Source organism: Bos mutus, chromosome 13 (assembly GCF_027580195.1).
Source record: "Bos mutus isolate GX-2022 chromosome 13, NWIPB_WYAK_1.1, whole genome shotgun sequence".
Classification (NCBI taxonomy): domain Eukaryota; kingdom Metazoa; phylum Chordata; class Mammalia; order Artiodactyla; family Bovidae; genus Bos; species Bos mutus.
The window spans coordinates 67,758,354-67,779,494 of NC_091629.1; the positions used below are offsets into that span (position 1 = coordinate 67,758,354).

At 45.3% G+C, this 21,141-nt stretch overlaps 1 protein-coding gene across 1 annotated transcript in view; it reads left to right on the forward strand.

The window, feature by feature from the left end:
- Nucleotides 1–21,141, forward strand: part of FRMD4A (FERM domain containing 4A) — a 328,482-nt gene that overhangs the window by 171,767 nt on the left and 135,574 nt on the right. Inside the window, 1 exon segment of the mRNA XM_070381930.1 lies at nt 12,765–12,849. Within this exon segment, the coding sequence (XP_070238031.1) occupies nt 12,765–12,849 (85 nt within the window).

Genomic DNA, 21,141 nt, shown 5'->3' on the forward strand with positions numbered 1-21,141 from the left:
ACGTGTCTGTATCTCAGCTGACAGAGGAAATGTAAACTTGCTTTTAATGCCTTTTTGACTTGTTTAACAGCTGGGAACATATCAAAACTGATCTTCACCATTTGCATCCCTGATGAGCATGCTTTCTGTGTCATATTCTCTTTAATAGGGGCTACATTTTCTCTGATAAATGGAAAAGTCATTCTATAAAGCAAAGAGGAACAGTAGCACCAGGAGGGGTGGCAGCATCAAGGGAGACTTGCTTGCATTTAAGCAGGTCATGAACTTATAATCAGAGGGGAACACGTCCATACACTTGACATGTACCTGGCCCCGCTTCTTCTTGGTGTTTTTTTGCGAACATTAGTCAAGAAGAAAAACACTGGGCTGGTTGCATATTAGCTATTTTTTCAAGTGTTTTTTATGAGCTGAGTTATTTGTGGGTTCGGGGAACCAAGCTTTGAAGAAAAGCTTGGGACAGCATGAGATTGCCTGGTTGCAATGTTTGCAGTCTAGGATCTGCGTGCCAACACGTCCAAATCTCTCCAGGCCAATGTCTCTCCCTGGGACCAGATACACAGAGGACTGCCGCGGTAGGCCAGTGCAACCAGCCTGGCAACAGGCTGACTGAAGACCCAAGGACATGTGGTTTGCTGAAGCAGGCATCTCCCCAAATGCTCACTGGGAAAATCTCTCCAAAATCACATTTAGTGATGGACACCCCACAGAAACACAAGGCAGAGCTTCCTGTAGCTCGTCCTACCAGCAGGTCTTTCTGGAGAGCCTCGGGTTTCTATTTCTGGTTACTTCTTGGCCATCTGTGGAGGTCAAACTCAACAGGTCCAAAGCCAAATTCATCATCTTCCCACCTACCTCCCCAGACCTCCTGTGATCACATCAAATGTGACATTGTTATCCATTTATTATAGGCTTAAATCGTTGTTGTTGGGTTTTTTTTTTTTTTGCTAAAACACAATTTATTGTCTTACAGTTCTGGAGATCAGAAGTTCTAGAGATCAGAAGTCCAAAAAGGATCTTATAAGACTAAAATCAAGCTGTGGGCAGCAGGATCATATTCCTTCTGGATTCTCTAGGGGAGGATCCTTTCTTTGCCCTTCCAGATTCAAGAGTTTAGTCTTAAATTTTTTTTTTTTTTTTGGTCTTGTAAGTGAAAGTGTTAGTCTATCAGTCATGTCCAACTCTTTGTGACCCCATGGAATCCTCTGTCCATGGGATTTCCCAGGCAAGAATACTGGAGTGGTTAGCCATTCCCTTCTCCAGGGGATCATCCAAACCCAGGAATCAGACCTGAGTCTCCTACATTGTAGGCAGATTCTTTACCATCTGAGCCACCAGGGAGGCCCCCTTTTTTTTTTAAATCTTATGACTCTATAAATTCAAAATTAACCTTATCTAATTAACTACATCGATCTAAAATAAAGGTCTCGGCAGGCCTGTGTTGCCTGCTTAAGGTTCTCAAAGAGTCTATTCCCTTGACTTTTTAAAAAATTGTATTTTGGCTGTGTTGGGTCTTTGTTGTGGCCCAAGAGCTTCTCTAGGGATCTTAATTCCCTAATCAGAGATCGAACCAGCACCTCCTGCCCTGAAAGGCAGATTCTCAACCACCAGACCACCAGAGTAGGCCCTGTTCCCTTCACTTTTGCCACTTTCAAGAGACCGCCCACATTCTTAGACTCAAGGCCGCTTTTCCCTACCTTGAAAGCCAGCAATGTCAGTAGGCTTAAATCTTAACGTCTGTCCTCCTTTCCTTCCCCTCAGATTGTTACAGGCATTAATTCTCTGCTGCTGCTTACAAAATCTTTCCCTGCTTTTCCCTCTCCTCTCTATTACCTGAACTCAGGCCCTCATCTTCTGTCACTTGAATTATCACATCAGACTCCCAGGGAGGGTGTCTCCTTAGCACTGGCCACAGAGGATCCTGTCTCCCGGAACCCCTACTTTCCCTGAGTCCCCAGTTTGCAGCTGGCTGAACAGCACGCAGCAAAACTCTGATCATTTGTCTTCTCCCAGAGAGGAGGCAGATTTTCCCTTGGGGATGAATTCTGTGCTTTTACCTTGATTTTCGGCCTGGGAAGAATTCCCAGTTTATAACTTCATGCCTTTCTGAGAATGGCTACAGGCTATATTTTTCCAAAGGAGTGGTATGACAAATTATCTTCATAAAAGACCCAGACCTTGGAGTATACCAGAGTCTCTGAAAGACATCCTGTCCAACTGGGCTCTTTCTCTTTGTGTCCATACTGACCTTTCTAAGCAAGAAGCCAGGTGTCCATCATCCGTGCATTCCCCATGCACCCTGACTCTCCACGCCTTCACTGCCACTCTCCTTTCCTTTAAACATCTATGTTACATCTGTGTAACATGTGTACAGTCATATCAGAGAATAAAGGCAGAAGAAAACCACCTGATAAAAGAGACCATGGGGGAGATTGGCTGCCTTAAGCCAAGATTTAGGAACTCTTCAAGTAGAAATCTTAACCCTTTGTCACCAAGGATCTGTGTTTGTGCTGCCACCCAGCATAGCTTGTTCCTTGGCATTTATATATTCTTTCACTGCAGTGCATATTCAAAACATCTAGGCAGAATTAGCGCCTCCTTTCAACCAATTAGGAAAAATACGACCCAAATATATTAATAAATAATGTGAATTGGAACTCACAGAATTCTGTTTATCCTCTAAGCCAGGAAATAAACTTTTCCTTCTGATAGGTCAGTTGGTAAAGAATCTGCCTGCAATGCAGGAGACCCCAGTTCGATTCCTGGGTTGGGAAGATCTGCTGGAGAAGGGATACCCACTCCGGTATTCTTGGGCTTCCCTGGTGGCTCAGCTGGTGAAGAATCCACCTACAATGCAGGAGACCTGGCTTGGGAAGATCCCTGGAAAAGGGAAAGGCTACCCACTCCTATATTCTGGCCTGGAGAATTCCATGGACTGTAGAGTCCCTGGGGTCGCAAAGAGTTGGACACGACTGAGCAACTTTCACTGTCTTTCGCTTCCTTGGAGGGTGTGAAGCAAGGCAGCCTCAGAATAACAGGAAGGAGGGCTGAGAACCTGCCATCACTGACCCATTATTTAGCCTCAAAGGGACTTGATCACTACAGCTCTCATCAATCAAATGACCAGGAATGGCCACAGCGACATCAGGGTCTTAGTAATTACCTAAAAAGGAAAAAGGTCAGAGAGAAGGCAACTGTCCATTACTATGGGTGAATTAGTTTGCAACAGTCCTTGAAGCACTATTGTTTTTCCTAATCAAGATAAGGAGATGGGGGACCAAGATGTTTAAGTAAACTCTCTCCCCAGCATGGCTAGTAAGTTACTGTATCTGTCCAGCCAGATCTGACTCCCATCCTGGGGCCTTGCCCTCTGCACCACGCAGTCTCCCTCTCACAAATGAAAGGGGACATCAAGATTGCTAATCAGAGAGCCTACCATTGCTCCCTGTGCAGGCAGGGCCAGAGGACCTGAGTCGAGATCGCTAGCCTTGACCCATCTTGGGCTCCATGCTTGGCCTCATCTGCAGCCCTGGCGTCCATCTGCAAAGGACAACTGCACCCAGCACTGGGTGAGAGGGGCGGTGAGAAAGGCAGCCCTCCCAGACCTGACCTTGCTGCTCTGGGACTGCCCAAGTCAGCACCATGGACAGAGCGCCCCCTGCGGGGACAACCGCAACCTGCAGTCCAGAAGCTTGGCAGCCCCATTGGAAACCACCTTAGCAAATGGAAGGGGAGTCTTAAAGAGGGAAGCAGAGATGTGTGCCATTAGTCCCTCTTGAGAGGGACCTGCCATCTCCTGACAACAGGGACCTCCAGTGTGGAGACATTCTGCCCTGTGCTGTGCTCTCTCCTATTCTATGGAGAAAACTCCTCTGTCCAGCTGGTCCGTTTTTGTCATTCTGAGCTGCATCACTGCTGGACATTAAGAGCCAAAAGCCTATCATTTCAACTATGGGTTGTCAACAGCTTTCTAACTTGTGAACTCCATGCTAAGTACTCACCATCATCGATGGGTTTGGGTATTGGTTTATGAATACTCATTGGGAGCTTGTATGATGTAGATGCTGTTTGAGGATTTAAGATCAGATCAGTGAACAAGTTAAACCCCCCAACTTCCAGGGTCCCTTTCTCCCACCTCCATCCCTCTCTCCCTCTCCCTCTCTCTCACACACACACACACCTCATTCCATTATCTGAGGCTGGTGGGTCCACATACCTTCTAGTTCCAGTGCCTCCCACCACCTCAGGGAGCTTACTCCCCTCAGTCTCCACTCTTTTTCTCTATCTTAAGCCGCTTCTTCTCCACAGAGCCCTCCCTCCACATCCACAGCACTCTCACCCTCACAAAAGAAAATACCTTCCCTGACTTGCCTCCTCCTGCAGCTCCTACCCCTGTGCCCCCTTATGTTCACAGCAGAGGTTCGGAAGGATGGACTTGCCCCTTTTCCCATGTCCCACTGATCCCTCAGTCTCTAAGGGTCCAGTGTCTGGTCCCATTAGCCCCATGGTAACTGGAGATCTCTGGGCACCAAATTGCACAGGCGCTTCTCTGCCCTCATGTCTGAATCAAGTAACATCATCATCTTTCTGCCCCCAAACCTGGTCTTCTTGCTTTGATGCCTCCTTATCTCTGCAGTGGGCACCACCACCCATTCAGCCCCTCAAGCCAGTAACTTGAAACTCAGCCTGGATGTCATCAGCTCTCTCCCACCTGTTCCCTTCTCTGCCCTCTTATCTGTGAATTCCTCTTATCTAACATATCTTAAATAGCTCTGTCCTTTACCTTCCATGGGCTTCCCTGGTGGATCAGATAATTAAGAATCTCTCTGGGCTGCCGTCTATGGGGTCGTACAGAGTCAGACACGACTGAAGCGACTTAACAGCTGCAATGCAGGAGACCTAGGTTCAATCCCTGGGTCGGGGAGATACCCTGGAGAACGGAATCACAAACCACTCCAGTATTCTTACCTGGAGAATTGCATGGACAGAGGAGCCTGGCGGGCTACAGTCCATGGGGTCACAAAGAGTCAGACAACTGAGTGACTAACATTTTCACTTTTACCCTCCCTGTACACGCCCCTGTCTGTAATTAGGACCTTCATAAGTCTCAGCTGATCCTGAAATCTCCTTGTTCATCTCTGCTTCAGGTCTTGGCCCCTCCCACCCTCTTCTATATGTTGTCACTGAGCACCTTTCTAGGATTGTCATTTGATCCCCAATGCATTATCATGCTAAGGCTGCCCTCGCTTGTCCTGGGTGACCTGACTTGTGCATGCCTCTCCAGCCTCATCTCTCCCCACCCCCTGACCCCTCACACATCTTCTACAAGCCTCCCAGTGATCAGTTTGACAAAGATCACATTCAATGACAAGGTCATTGTTTAATGCCATGAGGCAAGCTCCCCAAATTGAGAGCAGTGACCCTCTGGTAGGGACCACCAGTCAAGCTTAATAAGTAGGTCAAGAGGGTTTCCCTGATGGTCCAGCAGTGAAGAATTTGCCTTGCAGTGCAGGGGACACTGGTTCAATCCCTGGTACGGGAAGTCCCAACATGCCACAAGGCAACTAAGCCCATGTGCCTAGAGACTGTGCTCTGCCACAAGAGAAGCCACCACAATGAGAAGCCGCGGACTGCAACTGGAGAGTAGCCCCGACTTGCCACGACTGGAGGAAGCCCACACACAGCAATAGAGACCCAGAACAACCAAACACAATTAAGAAAATAAAGAAATAGGTCAAGAAAAAATAGAAGGAAAAATATGCCTATTCACCCAAAGAAGTCGCTCTGTCCTTTTTGGGGTTTTTTTGTTTTTATTTTTTGACCATGAGACAGGTGAGATCTCATCCCTGATCCGGGATCAAACCCATGATGCCTATGTTGGAAGCACAGGATCTTTACCACTGGACCGCCAGGGAAGTCCCCTTCTTTAGGGAAGTCCCCTTCTTTTTTTTTTTAATGGACTTAAGTTTGTGCTCAGGATAATTCCTCCGTGTCTGGGTGTTCCTTTCATTGTGTGTTCTGCAGCCAAGTGTTCTTGGAGCTCTGGTCATCGACATTGTTTATAGGAAAATAAATAGAAGTTAGATGTGTCTCTTCAAACCTAGAGTTTCACAAACAATAAAATAAAGTGAGCTACAGAGAAAAAAAAGAGAGGAGATGCCAGGAAGCTGTCATCTGGGAGGGGGGATGTTATAGCCAAGTTCACGACCTGCCTGTTGGTGTCTTTCGGGGCTAATTAAGACAGCAAGTGCTGTTTCCTGTCACTCGCAGTAACAACGATGGTGTGGACCTAAAAGGAGGTGTCCACTAACCAGAACTCATTAGATCTCGACTGGGTGTCCCAGTTAGGATTCTCGGCGCTGTTGAAATTCTCAACATCAGAGATACTTGGCTGCATAAACTCACAGCAGTATTAATTATCTTTCTCATTACTATCGCTCCTTTTTGCTACCAAAAGCCAGCATTCCAAATGTGACATTTGTGTTCATTATGAAATGAAATCATTGGGCCATTTAATTAACACTTGCCGTAAATAGTCAGTGATTCCCAAGTGCCAAGTGGGGATGTGAGAGGGAGGAGGGGGAGCGAGAGGGCCCATAGGAGCCCCTAGCTGATGTCATCCTGCAGGGGGGTGTTCAGTCTGCCGCCACCTGAGGCTTCTACAGGTTAAGGGGACCAGACTCCCCGAAGGCTCCAGAGCCTTGAGTATTGAATACACTCAGACACGTAATAGCATAGCACATATGTATTCCTACTTCAGACCATCTGATAAAATATCCTCAGACTGGCATCATCTGGGTCAGGTTGCGTGTGGCATCAGTCATGGTACTGAGCCAGGTTTGCCCTTGGCCCAGAGCACTGTTTCCTTTGACTCAAAAAGAAGCCCTGTGATTCAGTCCTACTGGGAATTCCCTGGCAGTCCAGTGGTTAGGACTTGGTGCTTTCACTGCCCGGGGCCTGGGTTCAGTCCCTAGTCAGGTAACTAAGATGTCACAAGCTGCACAGCATGGGAGAATAAAGAAAAAGATTCAGCCCTATTAAATGCGCTGAAGAACCTGTTTTAGGTTTTTAAAAAATATATTTATTTATTTGGCTGCTTTGGGTCTTCGTTGCAGCACGTGGGATGTTTGTTATGGCATGTGAGTTTCTCTAGTTGTCGTACACCGGCTTAGTTGCCCCAAAGCGTGTGGGATCTTAGGTTTCCAACCAGGGGTCAAACCTGCATCCCCTGCCTTGGAAGGTGGATTCTTAATCACCAAACCATCAGGGAAGTTCCCATGAAGAGCCTGTTTTAGAATGTAGGCCTTATTTTTATTCAGGTACTTGGGGCCAACGGATAAGGAAATGACTAACATTGAAAAGAGAGACTGCTAGTTGATTCCCAAGAGGAGAGGGTTCCCAGCAGAGTAAAGCACGTGGGGAAGCACCAGGCTCGGCCAGGAAGCAGAGGGAGTGAGGTACCTGTGGGCAAGAGCCTTCACTGTGGTTTCTGCAGGAATAGATCAGGCGTGGTAAGCAGGCTTAGGACTGGCTAGTTTGAATAACTTTAGCAGCCTCTGGGGGTATGTGGACTCTCCCAAGTTATCCAGTTCTTGGCTCTGAGATAATTAAGGAAGGTGAATAGCAGCCTGGAGTGTGAAATTCCCCTGGGGCAGGCGAGGAAAGGGGTTGTAGGCATTGGATTGCCCACAGGGTAAGCAAGACCCCGGATGTCAAGGCATCCAGACCCGTCAGTTAATACAGAATCAGGCTTGGAATCATCCACACAGACCCTCTGAATACGAGAGACATCATCCGTTTCCTTAGGTTTACCCAGAGACCTGGAATGTTTTTTGTGAACCCGCTCTAACGCTGACATTCCGCACTGGTAGGTAAGGAAATGCAACATCGCCATCTAGTGCCTCAAAGGAGGACCTTTGATAAGGTTCTCAGGAAAAACCAAAAGAGCAGATAAGTGTTAGTCGCTCAGGCGTGCCTGACTCTGCCACCCCATGGACTGCAGCTCGCCAGGCTTCTCTGTCCATGGGACTTCCCTGGCAAGAATACTGGAGTGGGTAGCCATTCCCTTCTCCAGGGGATCTTCCCAACCCAGGGATCAAACCCAGGTCTCCTGCATTGCAGGTGGATTCTTTACCGTCTGAGCCACCAGGAAAGCCCCAAAGAACAGAACTGGGATCTCCACTTTGAACAGACACTGTCAACCTTCCCCATTTCCCTAGAAGTTCTCTCCGAGTGTATATTGGGCCTTGGCTTGGGATTGAGATGTCCAAGGTCTGTTTTCCTCTGGGCACTTTTGACTCACCAGCTCCCTAGCACAGATGGAAAGTTCAGGATGAATTAAATACCCAGGATTACAGAACAATAATATGACAGCCCTGGAACTCACTGGGTTTCCCAGGCTGTTTCTTGGTGATAAAGGTTAACAGGAAACTGCTTTCCAGTTTCTGTCAAAAGGAAGTGATTTTTTTTTCCCTCCACCTCAGAATATAGTTATTTCCTCCACCTTCCTGTCTCTTGTGAAGCCAGAGAACAAATACTACCTCAAAAGGCATAAAATTTGCCATCTCATTTCAGTTTCCCATTATTAGAGAGCTGGAAAGGGAATTGTAATGTTTTTGCTTAATATGCTGTTGAAGAAAAAATTGGGAGGGGGTGGGACAGAATGTCTTCACTCCTTAATTGTCAAGCATTAAAATGAATGGTATCAAGACGTAAGGCATTGTTTTGAAAATCAAGTTATTTCAGACCCAACAGCTTTAGGTTCATAATTATTACCGAACTAAGGTCACTCACTGGCAAATTCCAAAAGCCTCTGGTGTTCTCCTGGCTCTAGGATTCAAAGTCATCAGCATATCTCTGTGAACAGCTTTGTACGTTCACACTGAGAGAAGGGGTAGAGGGGCAGGGGCTGGGTGTGGAGTGTAAGGACCCCTAATCATTATAAATGGGCTGGGAAATCATTTATTTTTTTTTCTCCCTCCCACATGTCTTTGTCACTCATTTCACTGTCCAATAAGAACTCCTAACAGTGGTGTATGGAGCGGAGAACAGTTGAAAATCAGACTTTTTCACTCATATAAACTTACATGTTATATATACAGTAGAATACTATTCAGCCATAAAAAGAACAAAATAATGCCGTTTGCAGCAATATGGATGAAACTAGAGATTATCATACTATGTGAAGTAATTCAGAAAAAGAAAGACAAGTACCATATGATAGCACTTTTGTGTGAAATCTAAGCTGTGACACAAAAGGAGCTTATCTGTGAACTAGAAACAGACTCACAAGACTGTGGTTGCCAAGGGGGAGGCAGGAAGGGAGAGGGATGGACTGGGACTTGGGGTTTGATACCCCACCAGACTCCTCTGTCCATGGAGTTCTCCAGGCAAGAATGCTGGAGTAGGGTTTCCCTGGTGGCTCAGTGGTAAAGAATCTGCCTGCCAGTGTAGGAGGCACAGGTTCGATCCCTGATCTGGGAAGATCCCTTATGCTGCCGAGTAACTAAGCCAGTGCACCACAACTGCTGAGCCTGTGCAAAGCACAGGAGCGGCAACTACTGAGCCCATGTGGTGCAGCAACTACCGAAGCTCTCGACCCCAGAGCCCGTGCACTGGCCCAAGAGACGCCAGCGCAATGAGAAGCGTGCGTGCTGCAAACTAGAGAGTTGCCCCTGCTCTTGCAACTAGAGTAAAGCTCAGCGAAGACCCAGCACAGCCAAAAATAAAATATATATATATATATAAAGGAATGCTGGAGTGGGTAGCCATTCCCTTCTCCAGGGGATCTTCCCAACCCAGGGATCAAACCTGGGTCTCCTGCATTATAGGTAGATTCTTCACTGTCTGAGCTACCAGGGAACCCCAGATACAAATTGTTACATTTAGAATGGATAAACAGCAAGGTCCTACCATATAGCACAGGGAACTATATTCAATATCTTGTGATAAGCCATAATGGAAAAGAATACGTTTTTTTTTTAAATAATTTATAAAGAAATAAAATTTTAAAAAATTGTACACGTTGGTGCCAGGTCCTGGATTAGTGCTGGGAATGCAGAAATGAATGAGATTGGGTCCCAGCCCTTAAGGAGTCAGCAGCCTAGTGAGACGGCATCTCAGAGAACAGGGAATCTCGGGACCAGGGGCCACACAATAAGCAGAGGGTGTCACTGGAGCCCAGGAGAGGAGATCCTCTGTGGGGACCGTCCACAGAGTCAATGAAAACATGTCATGACTGAGCAAGGCGAAAGGGAGCAGGAATGAGCTGGGATCTGCAGCAGGATTGTTCTGGGGTGAGAAGAGTAGCTTGGACACAGGTATAGAGGCAGAATTGATTTGTAATAGGCCACCCTTGCAGGTCTCTGGGCTTCCCTGGTAGCTCAGCTGGTAAAGAATCCACCTGCAATGCAGGAGACCCCAGGTTGATTCCTGAGTTGGGAAGATCCCCTGGAGGAGGACATGGCAACCCACTCCAGTGTTCTTGCCTAGAGAGTCCCATGGACAGAGGAGCCTGGCAGGCTACAGTCCATGTGGTCGCAAAGAGTCGGGCACACTGAGCGACTAAGCACAGTACAGCAAGTCTCCCAGCTAATCTGGCTTTGCTGTCCCCCAACCCCCTGCCCCAAAGCCCCGTCCTGAGCCTTTGTCACCCTCCCCTCCGCCACCTGCCTTCCTTTCCCTTCCCTTCCATCTGTCTGCCTTCTTTCCTTCTGATTTTGCTATTCTGACTACCCATCGCCAAGAACCTTTTACAAGGGATGGAGTCTTTTAAATGACATCGCATTTAACTTGCAGTCCGTTCTCCATATGCATGGATCAGATGTAAAACCCTGATATGTACTGACTGTACTGCACCATTTTATATCAGAGACTTGAGCATCCAAGGGATATCCTTGGGGAGGGGATCCTGGAACCAATCCCCTGCCAATACAGAGAGACAACTGTTTTTGCTTTGAGAAGTAGAATTTGCTACCGCATTTCAAGTCTTTGTTATTAGGAGAGTGAAAGGGGCGCAGCTTCCCAGTTTCTCTGAGACTGCTGCAGACCCTTTACGGAGACCTTCATGACTTAAAATGCTTGGTCCAAAAGCAGGAGGCAAGTGCTTTGTATTTTCAGTAGGGGAAAGGGGTGATCAGCCAGCCTGTTCATTCCCAGGCTTTGCACAAATGAAGATAGAATTGTAATTTCCAAAAATTTTGTAGACCTTTCATGATGGTAATTGTAGGACTAATATCTGTGGATTGAAAATGTCTACTAATATCTGAAGTTACTCTGGAGTTACTCACAAATTTAACTGAATCTGTGTTGTATTCATCACAACAGCCTCTGTGCATATCTGTGAAATGGTCAAAGATGTTGTTTACTTAGCTGTAGACCAGAGGTTGCAAAGTGGGATGCCGTGGACTTACCCTAGCCTACACAAACCTGTTGTTTGCCTTATGCAATGTTGGTGTGTTGGTTTTGCTGTTTTTATTGTTGTTTAGTCTCGAAGTCACGTCCAACTCTTTTGCAACCCCATGGACTGTAGCCCATCACCTCCTCTGTCCATAGAATTCTCCAGGCAAGAATACTGGAGTGGGTTGCCATTTCCTTCTCTAGTAGATTTTCCCAGCCCAGGGATCTGCATGCAAGCAGATTCTTTACCACTGAGCCACCAGGAAGCTCTTAATCTGCATTAGGTTCCAGTACTTGAAAGCAGCAAACATTTTAGGTGGGGAACTGCTGATGGCGTCCTGCTGTCTTTTATAGTCTGGCAAGCAGAAGCCCAGTGTGACTTGTCCTGAATCACAAAGCCCTGGGCACAGATTACTGGGCTCTTGACTTTCCTCCCCGTGACTCCTTCCATCATATCTTAATGCTGTTCTGAAAGACCACAGCACTTGCTTTTTTCTCATTTCACCTTCTACCCCCTCTTGGTGCCTCCAATTTCCACAAGGCAGGTGCCCCCAGTTTCCATGAGGCAGGTACCCAGTTTCCATGAGGCCCCCCCAGGAGTTGTCACCCCTTACTCAGAACCTCCTCCCCTCCAAGGCTCTGCATGCCAATCATTTCCTTCTCCCCTGTCATCTCGGCTCCCTCAGTATAGCTGATCCTAAGACAAGTACAAGTGCCTTATCTAATTAGGGAATTGAATAAACTCCAGAATCAACTTGTAAAGACTTATTGAATGCAAACTTAAATAATTTCAGAATGTGTCAACTTGAAAAAAACCCCATAAGCTTCATCTGCATAAGAATCCAATTTTCATTTGGCTTCATGTTCATGAATATCACAGTGTTAAGAACACCGGCCCCAGCCTTCTGGATGTAGAGATGTCAAACCCTACCTTGCTGTCTTCAGATCTGTTGTAACCATTTCAAAGAAAATAAGGTCCTTTATTCAACTAAGCAAAAGAAATTATCTTTTAAAACTCCAACTTAACAGTGATTAGGACAGAAAGTAATGTAATGGAAACAAGTGACATTGTAAAAAAAAAAAATTGGCAACAGGTAAGGAAAATAGAAGTAAATGGTCAAGTTCAAGTTTACTCCTGGAGGCTGATGGCGAACCTGGCTCCTAGCTATGGGAAGGGCTGTCAGTCTTGATGGTCCTAATCCACTATAAATAAAACTTGAAAAGCACTAAGGAATTGATGACTTTTTTTCTTTTGTTCCTGTTGGGTTGGAAGTCCTCATCCTCCAGTCAGATCGTGTAACTCAGACAACTTGATTTTCTGCCTCATTGGTCGGTGTGTCCGTGGTTTACTGACAGTTGTTCTCTTGCAGGTTCTATATCGAGAGCATCTCATACCTGAAGGACAATGCCACCATCGAGCTTTTCTTCCTGAATGCCAAGTCCTGTATCTACAAGGTAAGAACTACTTCTTCCTGTTTCGAGTTTTCTGTTGAAATCTGAAAGTCTCCTTTGTAGCTGGGAATCCCAGCTTGCTGCCCCTGCTGCTGCTGCTGCTGCTGCTAAGTCACTTCAGTCGTGTCTGACTCTGTGGGACCCCATAAGACGGCAGCCCACCAGGCTCCTCCATCCATAGGATCCTCCAGGCAAGAGTGCTGGAGTGGGGTGCCATTGCCCTCTCCAATTGTGATGCTATTGATTAGTAGAAAGTGTGTTAGTCACTCAGTTGTGTCTGACTCTTTGTGATCCTATGGACTATAGCCCCCACAGGCTCCTCTGTCCAATGGATTCTCCAGGCGAGAATATTGGGGTGGGTTGCCATTCCCTTCTCTAAGGGATCTTCCTGATGCAGGGATTGAACTCCGGTCTCCTGCATTGCATCTACTACTTCTATTGATTAGTAGAAGTAATTTCTAAATTAATGGCTATAAATAAATGAGAACTCCAAGGAGCTAAAGCTGTTGTGTGTTTATAAAGTGACTCCTTCCAATCCTGTAACTGTGTTATGGTTCCTTGGAGGTGTTTCTTAACTTGATTTTAGGTGTCTCCTTAACTTGGCAACTGTGACCTAAAAGGGGAAACCCAGACTAGTGTGACAAATGCACTAGGTCTTATAACCAAATGCATGTATATTTGATCATTTTTGGATATTCTGGAAGTATCTCTCAAAAGGATGCTATTGGCACTTTGGGTGGGACAACTTTTTTCATTTATTTATTGAAGTCTAGCTGATTTAGTGGAGGAAGCCTGGCGTACTGTAGTTCGTGGGGTCGCAAAGAGTCGGACACGACTTAGTGACTGAAAAAGAACAAGAAGTTGATTTACAATGTTTTTGCTGTACAGCAAAGTGAGTCATTTATACATATATTCATTCTTTTTTTGTATTCTTTCCCACTGTGGTTTATCCTGGGATATTGAATATCATTCCCTGCACTGTTCAGTAGGGGGCCTTGTTTATCCATTCTATATATAGTAGTTTGCATCTGCTAATCCCAAGCTCCCAATCCATCCCTCTCCAGCCCACCCTGACCCTCTTATCAACCACTGTTCTCTGTGGCAGTGAGACATTTTTTTAACTGTGATAAAATTTACCATGGTAACCACTGATAAGTGTATGTTAACACTTAACAGGTATCACATGTTTACCTTGTTGTGCGACCACCATTACCATCTATCCACAGAACTGCTCCTCTTACTAAACTGAAACTCTGTATCCCTTAAACAATGATTCCCTATTCTCCACACCCCCAGACCTAGGCAACTTCTATTCTACTTTCTATTTCTCTGTATCTGACTATTCTGGGTCCCTCATATAAGGGGACTCCTGCAATATCTGACCTTCTGTGTCGGGTTTATTTTACTTAGCATAATGTCCTCAAAGTTCATCCATATTGTATCATGTGTCAGAATTTCCTTCCTTTTGACGGCTAATATTCCATTGTATGCATTCCCACCTTTTGTTTATTCATCCATCCTTCAGTGGATACTTGCATGACTTTCACTTTTTGCTTGTTAGGAGTAATGGTGCTATGAACATTGTTGTTGTTCAGTCACTCAGTCGTCTCTGACTCTGCAGCCCCACAGACTGCAGCATGCCAGGCTTCCCTGTCCTTCACTATCTCCTGGAGTTTGCCCAAACTCACATCTATTGAGTCAATGATACCATCCAACCATCTCATCCTCTGTCACCCCCTTCTCCTCTTGCCCTCAATCTTTCCCAGCATCGGGGTCTTTTCCAGTAAGTCGGCTCTTCATATCAGGTGGCTAAAGTATTGGAGCTTCAGCTTCAGCAGCAGTCCTTCCAGTGAATATTCAGGGTTGATTCCCTTTAGGATTGATTGGCTGGTGTGATCTCCTTGCTGTCCAAAGGACTCAAGAGTCTTCTCCAACACCACAATTCGAAAGCATCAATTCTTCAGCCTTCTTTAAGGTTCAGCTCTCACATCCGTATGTGACTACTGGAAAAACATAGGTTTATAAGTATCTATTCATATCCCTGCTTTCAGTTGTTTGGCGTCGATACCCAGAAGTGGAATTGCTCAATCATGTGGTAATTCTGTTTTTCAGTTTTTTAGGACCTGCCTTACTGCTTTCCATAAGGACTGTATCATTTTATATTCCCACCAACAGCACATAAAGATTCCAGATTTGCACATCCTCACCAACACTTACTATTTTCTGGGTTTAAAAAAAACAAAACAAAACAGCATCCTAGTGGTGTGAGATGATCTCTCCTTGTGGCTTTGATTTGCATTTCCCTGATGATTAGCGATGTCGAGCATCGTTTCATGTGCTCTCTGGCCATTTGTACATCTTCTTTAGGGCCACGTCTCTTCACAGTTCTTAATTGAGTGGGACAGTCTCTTGCATCCAACTTCCCATATTCTTGTAGTGTTTCCTTTCACTGGATAACCCAAAATGCCCACAGAAAATTCCGAGGACACGCTCCATCCTGGGGTTGAGAACCGTAACTGGGGCAATGTATTTAAAGTAAAGACCCACTCTGCACCCGCCGGCAAACCTCCTTCTGTTTCATGAGCGCAGCCTTAGGCCAGCTCATCAGCGGCCAGGGAGAGGGATTGCTGACAGCTCCTCCTGTGGCACCGTGGCGGGCTTGGCGCTGAGTGCTTTCTGTAAGTTATGTGGCTGAAACTTTGCACCATCTCCGAAGTGAATACTGTTCTTTATCCTAGCTTTCTCTGTGAGGCAGCTGAGACACAGGGTGGTTATGAGATTCACCAGGGTTGCATATCTACTGAGTGGCTGACGCTGGCAGCCTGACTCAGGATCGAAGAGCTCAGCCTCCGGGCTGCACTGTGCCCTCACAGTCAAACCCTCCACAGAGAACTTCAAAGCCAGCTACACCTGTTGTGACATGGCCAATGGCTGTGTTCAAAGGAGTTCCCATCCTGCTGCCTGTACTTTTCCTGCTTAACTAAACCCAGCTTTGAGGGACTGCAGCAACCCACCACACGCTGAAGCACACACACAAGACTTGAAATGGTCTATCAGCCATCACTTTTCCTTCTAGAATGATTTCAGCACCTCACTGCACAAAATAGTTCCACCAAATGCAAGTGTTCAAAATCCTGGAGGCTATGGTAGTGATCAAATTCCATCTGTGAAAGAACCTCGCTCGGTGACGGTTGCTGAACCAGGACTTAACCTGAGCTCAAGTGCAGGGCACTCTGACTAGAATATTTGGGGATTTTGCTAAATGGCAGCACAAAGACGCTAAATGTCATTCTAGGATTTGTGGTTTTCTTTCTCTCTCTAAACCTCATTTTCTCACTATAAAGTGAAAATAATACCAGTCTTACTTACCTCATAGGTAGCAAGTGTCTGATGGTCTTTGCGTAATCCATGTGAAAGCACTTTGAAAGAAATAAGCAGTGAGGACTGTCCACAAGGGGGCAGACTTGGGCAGTAAATGCTTAGAAAGTCGCTGCCTGGGTGAGATCCCCGTCAACCTTGGCAAATGAAAAGTTGCCCCCAGATTGTGCATATCCAGGCCCCTGGGTTAAGGGAGCGGACGTGGTTTCTCTCAGAGTTGTTCAGTTCAGTCTAGTCACAGATGCTGAGCTGAAGGTGACGACTTCGGTGGTTCTGAATCATGATCACAGAGGTCTCTGGGATTAATGGGAAATAAAAAAGAAATCCCCAGAACTAAATATTATAGGTTCCCCAAGTGGAGGAGGTGATACATTAGGAACAAGCCACATATAGGGTCCAGGTGCCCATGGCATCAGCCTGCCTGCAGACCTGAGTGCCCCTCTAGAGCCCCTGCTCTCTCTTCTCAGCATCTGTCCTGGAGCGTAGTGAGTCCTGCCAGTAAGCCGGAGATGGCTTTTCTGGTGGTGACAAAGGAGACAGAATCATGTCACAAGGCCACCTGTCTCTCATCATCAAAAATAATATTTTTATTTGCATAATTGACACGTAGAGTATATACAATTTTTCTTTTAATTTTATTAGAGTATAGTTACAATGCTGTTATTTTCAGGTGTACAGCAAAATGATTCAGTTATATATATTCATTCTTTTTTAGGTTCTTTTCTCATATAGGTTATCCCAGAATATTGAGTAGAGTTCCCTGTGCTATACAGTAGGTCCTTGTTGGTCATCTGTCTTATATATAGTAGTGATCGTTGTTCAGTTGCTCGGTCATGTCAGATTCTTTGTGACCCCATGAACTGCAGCATACCAAGCTTCCCCTCACTGTCTCCCAGAGTTTGCTCAAACTCATGTCCATTGAGTCGGTGATGCCATCCAACCATTTCATCCTCTGTCGCCCCCTTCTTCTCCTGCCCTCAATCTTTCCCAGCACCAGGGTCTTTTCCAATGAGTTGGCTCTTCACATAAGGTGGCCAAAGTATTGAAGCTTCAGCATCAGTCCTTCCAATGAATATTCAGGCTTTATCTCCATGCATAATGGTGTGTGTATGTTTATCCCAAGCTCCTGATTTATCCCTCCGCCACCACGTTTCCTCTTTGGTAACTATAAGTGTGTTTTCTATATCTTTAAGTCTCTTTCTGTTTTGTAAATAATTTCATTTGTTTAAACATCTCTTTCACATATATTACGTTATGTGAGACTCACGAGTGAGATGGAATCAAGTTTACTGAGGGAGGAAAGTGGTGCTGGAGACACTTAGTAACTTAGTCAAAGACAAGGAACCTGAAGTGGTGGACAGGCTTGGCACCTGTAAATATGTACAGATGGCGGAGGCTCTGGAGCAGAGTGACTGTGATTAGGGATTTGGACTTCGGGGTTCCCTTCCTACCTCTGCGTCTTAGCAACTGCAATAAATGTGGACACCTTCTGTGATGTCTCCAAACTTCATTTTCCTCTTCAGTTGAACAAGAATATTAAAAAAACCCCACCCACTAGCTTTTTGGGAAGATTAAGCCAGACAGATGTGAAGGTGGCCAGCACCCCACCAGGCACGTTACTAGCTCCCACTGAGGTAGAATTGCTCGCTTGGAATCAGATCCAAGTTCATCTTGGCTGCAGTCTTCTGTGCCGCCCGCACTGCCCTCTGGCGACTTGAGGGGCCCGAGAGCAGGGCCAGACGCATCACTGGTGGGTGATGCTGATACTGGCTGACCCAGCACCCTCCCTGTGGCTTGGGAAGCAATTCCTACAATGTACTAAAATCGAAATCTACATTGTTCAGATACAATAAGCTGTTCATTCCCACTTCCTCCAACTTATTTCATTTTTTTTTTTCCCTCTAATTTTATTTTATTTTTAAACTTTACATAATTGTATTAGTTTTGCCAAATATCAAAATGAATCCGCCACAGGTATACATGTGTTCCCCATCCCGAACCTTCCTCCCTCCTCCCTCCCCATACCATCCCTCTGGGCCGTCCCAGTGCACCAGCCCCAAGCATCCAGCATCATGCATCGAACCTGGACTGGCAACTCGTTTCCTACATGATATTTTACATGTTTCATTGCCATTCTCCCAAATCTTCCCACCCTCTCCCTCTCCCACAGAGTCCATAAGACTGTTCTATACATCAGTGTCTCTTTTGCTGTCTCGTACACGGGTTATTGTTACCATCTTTCTAAATTCCATATATATGCGTTAGTATACTGTATTTATGTTTTTCCTTCTGGCTTACTTCACTCTGTATAATAGGCTCCAGTTTCATCCACCTCATTAGAACTGATTCAAATGTATTCTTTTTAATGGCTGAGTAATACTCCATTGTGTATATGTACCACAGCTTTCTTATCCATTCATCTGCTGATGGACATCTAGGTTGCTTCCATGTCTTGGCTATTATAAACAGTGCTGCGATGAACATTGGGGTACACGTGTCTCTTTCCCTTCTGGTTTCCTCAGTGTGTATGCCCAGCAGTGGGATTGCTGGATCATAAGGCAGTTCTATTTCCAGTTTTTTAAGGAATCTCCACACTGTTCTCCATAGTGGCTGTACTAGTTTGCATTCCCACCAACAGTGTAAAAGGGTTCCCTTTTCTCCACACCCCACAAAGACAGAAATATTGATCAATGGAATAAAATAGAAAGCCCAGAGATAAATCCACGCACATATGGACACCTTATCTTCGACAAAGGAGGCAAGAATATACAATGGATTAAAGACAATCTCTTTAACAAGTGGTGCTGGGAAATCTGGTCAACCACTTGTAAAAGAATGAAACTGGACCACTTTCTAACACCATACACAAAAATAAACTCAAAATGGATTAAAGATCTAAACGTAAGACCAGAAACTATAAAACTCCTAGAGGAGAACATAGGCAAAACACTCTCCGACATACATCACAGCAGGATCCTCTATGACCCACCTCCCAGAATATTGGAAATAAAAGCAAAAATAAACAAATGGGACCTAATTAACCTTAAAAGCTTCTGCACATCAAAGGAAACTATTAGCAAGGTGAAAAGACAGCCTTCAGAATGGGAGAAAATAATAGCAAATGAAGCAACCGACAAACAACTAATCTCAAAAATATACAAGCAACTCCTACAGCTCAACTCCAGAAAAATAAACGACCCAATCATTCACTTTTTAAAAAGAAAAGATTCTTATTTTTTTTAATATTTATTTATTTATTTGGCTGGGCCAGATCTTAGTTGCAGCTTGTGGGATCTAGTTTCCTGACGAGGGATTGAACCAGGGCCTCCTACATTGGGAGCACAGACTCTTAGCCACTGGACCATCAGGGAAGTGCTTCATCCACTTTTAACACATTTATGTTTATCTAAGTAATATATGATATAGTTTAAAAGTCAAGAGGCTGTTTATGAAAAAGAGCCCACCCCCCACCACTTCCAACAATTTTTAGCTGTTTCTTCTGGTATTTGCCTCTCTCTGCTTCTAAATAACTGGAACAGGGTCTTATTCCTTGATTTATCCATTTTTGATATAGGTGAGGACTGAGGTCTCCTATGCACCCACCCGCACTTTCCCCTTCCCATTTCTCCCAGTGTGGTGATACCACAATCCTACGCAAACGGCATACCCATCCACATACCATTGTTATGACTAACCCAAGTAGCATCCTGGGGCTGCGATTCCTTTTTAGACAACCAGTTATTTTACCTAAAGGTAATAACCATTTTGCCATTACTTGCTTTAGTTTCTATGCATCCATCTTTTTTTCCCAAAAGCTCCTACAGATTTTCAAATGTCTATTTGAAAATAATAGACGTTAATTTCCATACACATTGGGTAATTCATCTGTTCCTCTCTTTGGCTGGGTTTTTTGCTGTTGCCTCTGTTGTTCTTCCTGGGACCTCCCTTTTGGAACGCTCTGTCCTTCTGCTCCCGTCTGAACGTAGCCTCATTTGCAGCCCTCAGCCCAGGATGTTCCCGTTCCTGTCCCGTCTTTCCTTCACCCCAACTCTGGAGTAGGTACTTTGCTTCCTGGGTCCCGAGTCTTCTTGTGTTTTTACACTTTTGTTTCACTGGAGAACGTCCTGCAGTAATCCAGGGAAAATGTATATGGGAATTGAAATGTCTGGGTCCTTGCACACCTGAAAAAGTCTTTGTTTTGCCATCACATCTGATTTCATAGTTTCACTGGATGTGAAAATACAGAATACCTCTCAGTATATCACAGGTGTTGCCTCAGAGTCTTCAAGAGTTGCTCTGGGGAAGTCTGTGCCTGTACACTCTAAGTGGACTACCCCCACCATGACCTCCATGGGATCTGTTAGGATTTCCTTCTGTTTCCCTTTATCTGAAATTGCAGGATGGTGTGCCTTGAAGTAGGTCTTGGTAAACCCGCTGTGTTGTGTAGATGGATACTTTTAGTCTGAGGTTCGTATTCCTCTTCATATCTGGCGGGGTTTTTGTATTATTTCTTGTATGATGTCTCTCTGTTTCCTCTCTGCCCTCCTTCTGGAGCCCCCACTAATCAGAGGCTGGGCACGACCTCCTGCTTTGACATCTCGTTTCTCCTATTTTCCTTCTTTGTCATTTTGTTCTACTTTCTGGAAGATTTTCCTCAATGTTATCTTTAATCTCCTCTATTGACTTTTTAACCTTTACTATCATGCTTTGAATTTCTCAGACTTCCTTCATATTAACTGATTTTCTTTAGATACATATAATCCTATTATTGTCTTTGAACCAAATATCCTCTTGAAAGTGAAAGTGAAACTGAAGTAGTCTCCGACTCTTTGAGACCCCATGGACTGTAGCCTACCAGGCTCCTCTGTCCATGGGATTTTCCAGGCAATAGTACTGGAGTGGATTGCCATTTCCTTC